At 38.1% G+C, this 10,745-nt stretch overlaps 1 protein-coding gene across 1 annotated transcript in view; it reads left to right on the top strand.

Moving 5' to 3' along the window:
- The first annotated feature begins 428 nt into the window (after nt 1–428).
- Nucleotides 429–10,745, top strand: part of LOC138706652 (5-hydroxytryptamine receptor 1-like) — a 632,382-nt gene continuing 622,065 nt past the window's right edge. The window contains exon 1 of the mRNA XM_069836199.1: nt 429–3,676. Within this exon, the coding sequence (XP_069692300.1) occupies nt 2,780–3,676 (897 nt within the window). The 5' untranslated portion in view covers nt 429–2,779. The remainder of the gene's footprint in view (nt 3,677–10,745) is intronic.

Below are 10,745 nucleotides of genomic sequence, written 5' to 3'. Positions count from 1 at the left end.
GTTGTAACGACCTAATTGCGAAGCATGCTGAGCTAAGTTTGGGGGTTATTTCTTTGATATGATTTTTCCAATTTATTGCATTATCAATATGCAAACCAAGAAATTTGGTTTTTGATGTTTCTAGTAGATATATATTGTTGATAGTTGTGTCCAATGTTTCAGAGATTAAATTTGGTTTCTCAATTTCTTGTAGGGTTCGGTTTTATTTCGTATCGAGATTATTTTCACTAGTCACATTCTTACAAATGTTATTTAAAATCTCTACAGCAATAAACGGTATTCATTTTTCAATGTTTTCTTTTCAACTTGCAGTGTTCTACATCGTATTCTCTTGCGGTCCACCCGAAAGCCTTTTCTCCTCCGCCATTTCCTCCAAGCAAGCTGACGTCACTCGCTGCAATGTGGTTGGTTAAAATGTGGCGTTGGCTGGTCGCTCCACTCAGTAGTCGAAGTGCCGCGGCGCGTCACACGTCGTCGTGCCGTTAGCAGCGCACTCTGGCCGTGGCATCAGCTGCGTCGCAACAATGGACAGCGCTCCAAACAAACACGTCGTGTCTTACAATAATGAATCCGCCAACTCCGGAATTTCACCTTTTCCAGTCATCTAAGAGATCTTAATCCATGATGGTTTATCGATTCTGAACTCTATCGATCATGACCGATGAGCATGACCGAGAGTCATACTTCAGTTGGAGAGTCAGGTGGGGGCAACAGAAAGGTTCAGATGTAAAAGTGTAGTAGCTCGTAGTATAGTTTTTAGCCGGTGTGTGGATGCCGATGCGCTGTGAGGTGGTAGTGCGTCTTGCCACCATGTTTCGGAAAGCACGAAATCTTTTGTCACTACAATATGGCGGCCGTTACAACAATACTTTTCTGTGATGCGTCCGGGCTGTTTTTACCGTATAAATCCTAAATGTGGACGGAGGGAAGGTGTGATTAGCGTCAAATTTTCCCTCAAATTGTTGTGCAATAATGAAATACAACCAGGAGATAAATTATTTTAATCTCGTCAACAGGCGAATGCAAATTAATGGCTATAGAACTAGTTGTTGTGCAAAACAAGTCGGTTACATAGCGAGTGTTTACTATAATAACAGTGCTTGACTGTTTTGTTAGTTTAACACATACTAGCAGCACGGGAATGAAACGAAAACAATTACGGATTTAATACGAAGATGTTATCAGCAGTGCAAATGCATCTTCATAAAGGAAATCGAGATATGAATCGTAGTGTCGATTGCTGTTTGAATTGCCGAGAAGAATATGTGACGTCACGATGAGGATTAGGGTAACTCCGCTGCAATTGTTGGAGGTACTTATCCTTTAGGGTCGCGTGCAACGAGATCATGGATGACCACGCATGATACAGTCTCTTCACTTATGCCCTATTAACAGACAGAGGGCTCTTCAAGTCTTCGTAGGGAGGGTAATTGCGTGGCACAAACACTTCCTGCATAGAGCACCTAGTGTGGTCGAGTCTGCTCGCCAAGCGTTGATTAGTATTCGACTTGGCAGCAGGGCACGGATTATACAAACGCTGTAGAGTCTCTTGACGAAACAATCTCTCAAGATCTCTAGCTAATCTCCAAAGTGATTAACAAATACAAATCAATCATCTATCTCTGCAGTAAAGTGTAGCCTATCTGTCAAGATAAACGTCAATTCATATTGAGTGCAAATGTGTCATTAGAGAAAACAGAGTATGTCATGTAGGCCTATTGAATGTTAAGTGCAATTCTGGATAAATATATGTTCCCGGGTGAGTTCGCCATTTTCTTGCACTTCTCCCGAGCTATCTAGGATAAGTTTAAATACTTTTTCAGTGTTACGTCTTATGAATGAGGGTATCCGCACTAATCTTTCGCTACGCTAATAGTATTATTTCATGCATTTTCTGTTGTAAATAAACTGGATCCCAACACGCAAGGATCAAAAAGTGTCGCATGTTAGATGAACGTAATATTTTTTATTGCATCGAGCATCTGCAACGGAATTGTGACCGTTCATAGTTCCTAGAAACCAAAGAGATTCGATTACGCTTGAAGTGTTTTCGGTACATTCAAAAAGAGCCTAAGGGAAGCAATAAAAACCTGACCGCGCGTTGCGAGTGATAAGTGTGACTCGAGACGAGCTGATAATGGGGCTGTACTTCAGTAGGACGAGACAAGGATGGAGTGTTTAGATTCTACAGACGGGGACTTTTATCTTGTGATGGTATAAGAAGAGCGATGTACAATGCGGGAATCAGAGATTACAAACTGCTTTGCTGTCGGATAGAGTGCATAACTGTGTTCTGTGTTGTGCAATTTAAGGACACGAGATTGAATGCCGGTTCATAAATCCCTTCTGAATGAGACAAATTAGCAACGCAGCGGGAACGCTCCGGGTTTCAATAGCGAGAGACTCATCCATCCATCCTCCCGTGTCGTAATGTGCTGCATCCTATGTTTCGCTGCCATGAACAATGATTCCACGACCGCATCAGAAATACTGTCGCAGCCGGCGTTTCCCCTCCGAGCATGAACACAGAGATATTTATTCCTGCGACCGGAGGCTTTTTTGTCGAGGATCATTAGCAGAGGACTTGTGCAAGTGCTACCTCAACAGTTTAGTTAAAGAAGAAAAACTCGCTTGGATATACATGTTTGTTTAGTAATGTCGCTTGAGAGCGGGACGGTTATATTTCGCTTTAGTGCACAAATTCATACAGCAGTGAGACTTAATTTGTAGTGACGTCAAGTGTCGAACTGGCTTTGTAGGCGGTTAGATCAGACATCGTATGGAGGGCAGCAACGTCACGATAGCATCAACAATAACCACTCTACTCTCCGCCGGGCCGTCTTCTTCGACCTCCGTTCTCCGCTCTTCTGCTCTTCCTCCCGCAGCTCCCTGGTTCCCGGGCCCGGACTCGCAGTACAGTCCGGTGGAGGCCGTCATCATCGCCCTCATCCTGCTATGCGTCATCATCGGCACCGTCGTCGGCAACATCCTGGTGTGCGTCGCCGTGTGCCTGGTACGCAAGCTGCGGCGGCCCTGCAACTACCTGCTGGTGTCCCTGGCCGTGTCAGACCTCTGCGTCGCCATCCTCGTCATGCCCATGGCCCTGCTGTATGAGATCCTGGGGCGCTGGAGCTTCGGCCCCGTGGTCTGCGACCTGTGGGTGTCGTTCGACGTGCTGTCGTGCACGGCGTCCATCCTGAACCTGTGCATGATCAGCGTGGACCGCTACTACGCCATCACGAAGCCGCTGGAGTACGGCGTGAAGCGCACGCCGCGGCGGATGATCGCGTGCGTGTCGCTGGTGTGGCTGGGGGCCGCCTGCATCAGCCTGCCGCCGCTGCTCATCCTGGGCAACGAGCACGGCGAGGCGGCGCAGCAGTGCGTGGTCTGCCAGAACTTCGGCTACCAGATCTACGCCACGCTGGGCTCCTTCTACATCCCGCTCACCGTCATGATCGTGGTGTACTACAAGATCTTCAGGGCGGCACGCAGGATCGTGCTGGAAGAGCGCAGGGCCCAGTCGCACCTGGAGACCCACAGCTACCTGGAGATCAGCGTCAAGAACGGCGGCGGGCCGCCCGAGACCCGTGTGGCGAGCACCACGTCGTCGCCTGCAGTCACCGCCGCGGCGCGGGTGCAGCACCATCGCCCCAGCACCACGAGCACCAACACGACTGTAAGTACCAGCACGCTGCATTTTGTCCCCTCGCTCGGAGAGCGAACAACAAGAATTCGTACCTGTGCGCGCGGTATCTCGTTATCGGGGATAAGCGGAGCGGAGGTTAGCAGTGAAGAGCCTTGAACGAAAATCGTTCATGACGCTGCATAATCACTAATGCGGGGAGATGGGGACCCTCCTCGGGCAGGATTGGAACGGACAACGCGCTCGTTTTTGTGCGGTACAGCCACATAAGACGCCGAGTACAAAGGAATCACGACGCTTTATGTGCTCGCGCAAAATGTTTAAAGGTTGAATATATAATAAAATTAGTAATATTCAGAAATTATTGTTCCGCAATAAATATTTGTTTTCACACATATTTAAAGTTGTGTAACTGCGAATCTTATAATACGAAATATTTATTTTCAGTCAATGACTTTACTTTCTATATATGTGTGGTGCGAGTCCTTACATTACATAATTTTAATATTGTATGAACGTTTTCGTCGGTTTCATACCAACATCATCAGATACAACATTTTATACAGCAATATCATCTCTAATAAGTAGGCCTACATATGTCTCTACAATCAAAATACAATATACATTAATGAGCATACAACATGATAAAAACATGATAAAAAACAACATAATTTAGGACATCAATATATCTCTTTTCTTCTGTGACTATACCCTACTGTCAATTGATTAAAAAGCGAATCTTAAGTCAACCAAGTGGAGACGACGTTATGTTTAAACTGTGATTAATATTGTTCCATTGTAATTATAGTAAAACCCCATTCAACCGAACTTCGCTTAACCGAAAGTACAGAATAAGAAGACATCTCTACGTCTTTCACACATTGTTCTTCAAAAATACTGTCTAAAATATAACTACATCTTATATTCCGAAGGTCTATCATTGCATTACACTAACACAGCTACTGTTTTGTTCTTACCTCACATAAACGTTACAAATAAGAGTGAACGCCCTTTAAGGTAGTCAAATCTGCTTTATCCCATCTTCAGTTCACTTGTTTTGTGCTCAGTAGCGGTGTTTGTTGGTCCCGTCAAGTGAAAGTTATTCTTTGTTTACGTAGGATCTTTTGTTTCACATATACTCTACCCGAAGGATTTTTTAACCATTTACTTCTGAATGTGAAGTGACAACTGATTTCGCGAGTATTCATTTATGTAATGCTGTAGGTGTTACACAGTTGTTAGTGCACTACCTACCGAAAATAGTACCCACAGATTTTTCGAAAAAGCGTTATCCGAAACAGATTTGCTCCCTTTAGTTCCGATAATAGGAATTCTACTGGACTTCGATGTAGATACGAAGTTCTTTTGTCAAATATTACATTAATATTCTGAGGCGCAGTGTATTTTGATTTTTATAACGCTCATCTCTTGCAATATTTGTACAGACTCGAATGTTGCACAACATTGCATCATGTAACTTAAAAATTAGCATCTGTGTTTTCCGCTTACTGAAACATTATACAGTATTTGTTCGAAAATTCATTGTCATGATGTTTTAAACTATAACCAGTTTCAACTTTAACGAAGCTTATAAACTGCTGATAGGAAAATACTATGGTCGTGAATGTCGACTGGTAGCGATGTAGGTGGCGTCAGCTGGGTATGTACCCTAGGTAGGCGAAAAAAAATATAAAATTCACTACATATCGAGAAGATGAAAAATAGGCCTACAATTCTGAATTCAGTATACAAAGCGGAAGTGTTTATACTGTGATGAAATTTGTTTTTACGAATAATGAGGGAATTCCGAAAATAAAACTAAAGAAATACACGTTTAAATCATTATCTCATTACTATCATTAAGTTGCGTTGGCTGCCAGAGTGTATTTAAATAATACAATAAAGCATCTAGTTACCAGTCTATATACAGCGTGAGCTTCAAGTACTCTCATTCATTTCAGGGGGTTATTCTTTGAGAATTTCAAACAAAAACGTTTAATACAGTTTTACTAGTTTTCACTTACTTTTCGAGAAAAATAATATTTTGTATGAAAAATTTCATAGCGTGTTTTTGGAAAGATATTCAATCAATTCCCGATATACTCAGTCAATTTAAGAGAGCAGTATATTATGATAATAAATAATTTAAAGAATTTTAGTTTTGTCTTTGAAATGTGCAGAAATGTAACTTTTCTTTCTGCAAAGGAATTTTAAGATGTTACATTTGTTCGGATGAAATGTCTGCCCATTTAAAGGACAAAACTAAAACTCTTTCAATCTCTTATTATCATAACACTCTGCTCCCGTAAATTAATTTTGAAAATAAAACTAAAGAAATACTCGTGTAAAACATTATCTCATTATTATCATTATCTTATGTTGGCTGCCAGAGTGTATTTAAATAATACAATAAAGCATCTAGTTACCAGTCTATATACAGCATGAATCGTAAGTACCCTAATTAATTTCAGGGAGTTATTCTTTGAGAATTTCAAACAAAAACTTTTAATACAGTTTTACTAGTTTTTACTTCCTTTTCGAGAAAAAAAATATTTTATATGGAACATTAATTCATAGCGTATTTTTTTGGAAAGCTATTCAATTAATTCTCAATATACTCAGTCAATTTAAGAGAGCAGTATATTATGATAATAAATAATTTAAAGAATTTTAGTTTTGTCTTTTAAATGTGCAGAAATGTAACTTTTCGTTCTGCAAAGCAATTTTAAAATGTTACATTTATTCGGATGAAATGTCTGCCCATTTAAAGGACAAAACCAAAACTCTTTCAATCTCATATTATCATAACACTCTGGTCTCTTAAATTGACTGAGCATATTGTCAATTAAATCAAAGACTTTCCCCAAAACTCGCTATGAAATGTTTAATATAAAATCATTTTTATCTCGAAAAGGAAGCAAAAACGAGCAAAATATTATATTAAACTATTTTGTTTGAAATATCTCAAAGAATAACCCACTGAAATTAATTACATCACATACGGTTCACCTTGTATATTATATTACCACTTATAATACTACGGAATATATTACACTATTCATGAAGCAGTATTAGATATGATCATCTTCATCTTGTAGTGATAAGGTTTAGGCGTATTGGCCTGTTCTACCTTCTGTATAGCCTAGAGAGATTCTCTCTACCGGGTTATGATCATCCACATTCTCTAATGCTCTATTTTTATACGTAATTATCTGTTTTGGCAATCTGTCGTCATGCATTCTACATACTGTACATGGTGATACCGGTTTCTTCTGTATTCGTCAATTTTATTTGTAAAAAGTATATATTTCTAACTGGGATCTTATTACATTGTTTCTGAGGATATACCCTGCCTTAAAACTCCTACTTAAGGGGAGGGGACGGTATTTTTTAAAACTTTTTTCCTATTTGGTGTAAATTATTAATTTTTTGTATGTAGAGAGCTCATAGCTGTGGCAACTCACCCAAATAAAAATATTTTGAAAAAAAAAAAATTATATGGCGGCCCAAATTTGAAAAAAAAAATATACCCAATGCAGGATTGTACTAAAACCGATATATCTAAACCGTTTTTAAAGATAGATTCAAACAGTTTTTGCAATGTATTTGCAAAAGTATGTTCTACAAACTGTCTGTAACAGAATTTTGATATTTGTCCCTACGTTTGTAAAATAAATCATTAAAATTTAGTAACAATTTTCTGATTTCCTTTCTTGCAAGCAAACGGACGTATTTTTAAAATGAAATCAATTAACAAAATTCTGTTACAGAGAAAAGTTTCCTAGTAGTCTAAAGAATGTGTGTTATAAATTTATTGCATATATCTTAAATAGTTCAGAAATTAGATCCATTTTGTCTGGCAATGTAGCAAAAAAAAAATGAAGTTACTGGAAACCTATAAAAGCGGGCGTGTGATTTAAAAATCCATAGCGCAAGAAGTTTAAAAATGACGTCTCAAAATCCGATAAGGGCACAAATACCCACAAAATGTTATGCATTGCATTCCACACATATCTAAGGGTATTTTAAAGAAAAAAAATTGAAAATTTAATTTACCGGAAACAACAATAAAAGTGGGCGAGTGATTTAAAAATCCATAATGCAGGAAGTTTAAAAATGGCTATCCACACATATCACAGGGTATTTTAATGAAATTTTTTTTGAAAATCTAGTCATTTTTCATCAAAAATACCATCCTCTCCCCTTAAGCCCTTTAATTTCTTCGCCCGTCCGTCCCTTGTTCGTAGTGTCATAATCTTATTTCTATGTATCCAACATTTTTCAGACATATATCGGGGTTTACCCTTTTAACCAATTTTTTGACAGGGATTGTCCAGTCTCACAATAAAAGTACACATGCGGGATTTCTGTGACATCCGCACAACGCTCTATCTTCACTTGAGACAACACAGAACATGACGTTGACACGAATAAATATCTCTGGGACTTCAAACAAGTACAGTGTTAGAGAATGAAATGATTAATCATTGTATTACAGTCTTTTTTTCCCCTTTTCAATTTGTTTCCTGAAGAAAAGGTAAAAGAAACATACAGAAATCGCATTTAGAAGTGAACGATATTTGCTACTGCGTATTATGAAAGTCATTTATAATCTCAGAAAAGTGCGTCGGGTGAAAATTTCCACTACGATTTACATAGTTTGAATCTTCATGAAATAATCCAAGAAAATAATATCTTCTTAGAGAAGAATTGCTGTCGTATGAAATTACATCATTAAGAAGACAACTTCTCAAATTAATAATAACACAATATAACGCTACTGTTTATAATCTGAACTAGTTCTGAATGCAGAAGAAATAATAGATGGATATTAACTGAGAATGGAAACTATATTTATTAAATACAGTATTATTAAAAGCCATAGAATAAACATTCACAAATTTAAGCGATTTTAATTATTTTAGTAAGTTTTTCGAATGAGTATATTTTTAATGTGTGCCAAATATGATAATTGCAAAAGTCACATCTTAATCAAAGGGACAGTGCTTCGATTCCTAGGTCCAATTACTGCGTCATTAAGATTTTACTTGTTTACTTACAAAATCTTTTTGAAGAATCTTTTTGGTCAGTCAGTTATATCATAAGCGATGGTGAAGCGAGGAAATACGTTTATAAACATTTATTGCAGTTGTACATCTCACGGGAATTGGCAATAATAGAACTTAAGGCTATTCCATCTCAAATCGACCGAAATATAGAGAAAATTGACCTTGCAATTTTTAAATACAATGGAACTTTTTCTGTCCGTAGACAACTGTGATATAATGCTTTGTGCAAAGTTTGAGGCATCAGAACTTAATAGTGTTTAAATTAATAATATTTAAATTTATCGTATTTTCACAAAATTAGCAACTTTAAACTGTTGTGGCTCCGAAACCCTTTCACCCAATGATCAAAATCATGGTTTATTTTGATGCTGAGAAGTTAAAGTTTATATTGACATGCAAACAGTTTTTCTTACTTTTTGTGGGAATGGAGAAATTGATATTCTTCTTCATTAAGACGCCTTTGGCCACAAAAAAATATTTTTAAAATATATGCTTAGATTCCGCATTGAAAGTACAAATAAACACGTATTTTTTACTGGTGGTTCGTTTGATAAGAAAGTATTGAAAATATCAAATAAAGAAAATAAATAGTACGCGCGTGAACTAACCAGCTGACTGTGAGGTGGGAGATAGCCTAGGGAAGCAAGGCCAGTAGACATAAACACGTGATGTGTCGTCTAGCAGTCATGGTTGGGCTAGCTTTATCACAGGTTTTCATAAACACAGGAGTAAAATGACGCCAACACACGCTTATCTTCAGCTCTCGATCAGTGCGTGCGGGACTGCATCGTTCAAATCTAGGCGTGAGAAAATAATCTATTTAATACCCTCGAAACTTATTGCCAAGCCACTAAGCAGACAATGCCGAATCCCTCTTAATAATGCAAGGTTTTTTCTCAATTTTTTACATTTTTACAAATGGCCAAAAAGCCTAAAAGCAAGTAAAATCAGATTATCTGTCTGTCTGTGTACAATAAAAATAAGGATTACTTCTTAACATAACCTACTAAATGTCAGCTTCAAAATAAGCTCTCGTTCAATGTTCTGCAGTAAATGGTTCCAGAGTTCTGAGCGCTGAAAGGGGCTTGTTTTTATAAAATACGCTAAATTTGTCACTCAATAATACGAAAACCGTTTGACTTTCGATAGTATATTTTTTAAAATGCACACCCTTCAGCACCTTGTATAAGTAGGGAAAAAATTAGAGTATAAAAAAATGCGAGGTTTTTTACTGATCGATTTCATATGGAATAGACCTTAAAAGTTATTCTGATTAGAAGTTAGTAGACAGTATTTTACCTCTGAACATAGCCACAATTGAAAGTTATAAACAGTGCATACTGTATCAGATAAGAGAATTTTACCAGACGCTTAGAGTTAAATAGAACACAAATTTAAATAATATAAGATGCACGATTTATAATTCACCCTAATATCTCTGTTTGCTGTTTGTTTCTGTTGACGGCAAATACAGTAGGTATCTTTGTCGGTTTCCGGGCGATGTAATGGGCGGTAAATCAGGGGTCTCCAACCTTTTTTGTTAGCGGGCCGCATTGGCTTATGCACAAGAGGTCAAGGGCCGGGTTAAAGAAAAAGTCTTTTAGGGCCGTATTCATAGACATTTTTAGCGCGGGCTTCCGGTGGATGATCAGCGTTTTTCGTATTCATAAACCAGTGTTAGCGATAGGATATGATTTGAATTCTGTACAAGTTACCAGTCGATAGCCGGGGCTAGCTTAGTACGCTCGTAGCGCGTGCTGCGAAATGTCTATGAATAGCACCCAATAACTTTAAAGTCAATTTTCAAAATATTAGGAATCATATATAGGCCTATAACAATAAGTAATACAAAAATGTATAAAACATTGTGAAACATAGTCTAAATATGACAACTCTCTTAATGCAGTCTAGTAATGTGAAATTTGACATTCTTTTTGCTCTACTAATTTATCTATGACCGGTTTTATATCTGTTCTTGCGATCTCACATACGTGTGCATAAGTGATTCTTGTTCTTATTCTTGATGTAAAATG

This window comes from Periplaneta americana, chromosome 1 (assembly GCF_040183065.1).
Source record: "Periplaneta americana isolate PAMFEO1 chromosome 1, P.americana_PAMFEO1_priV1, whole genome shotgun sequence".
Taxonomy (NCBI): domain Eukaryota; kingdom Metazoa; phylum Arthropoda; class Insecta; order Blattodea; family Blattidae; genus Periplaneta; species Periplaneta americana.
Note: the sequence above shows the minus strand (reverse complement) of the source record. Positions and strands in the feature narration are given on the sequence as shown.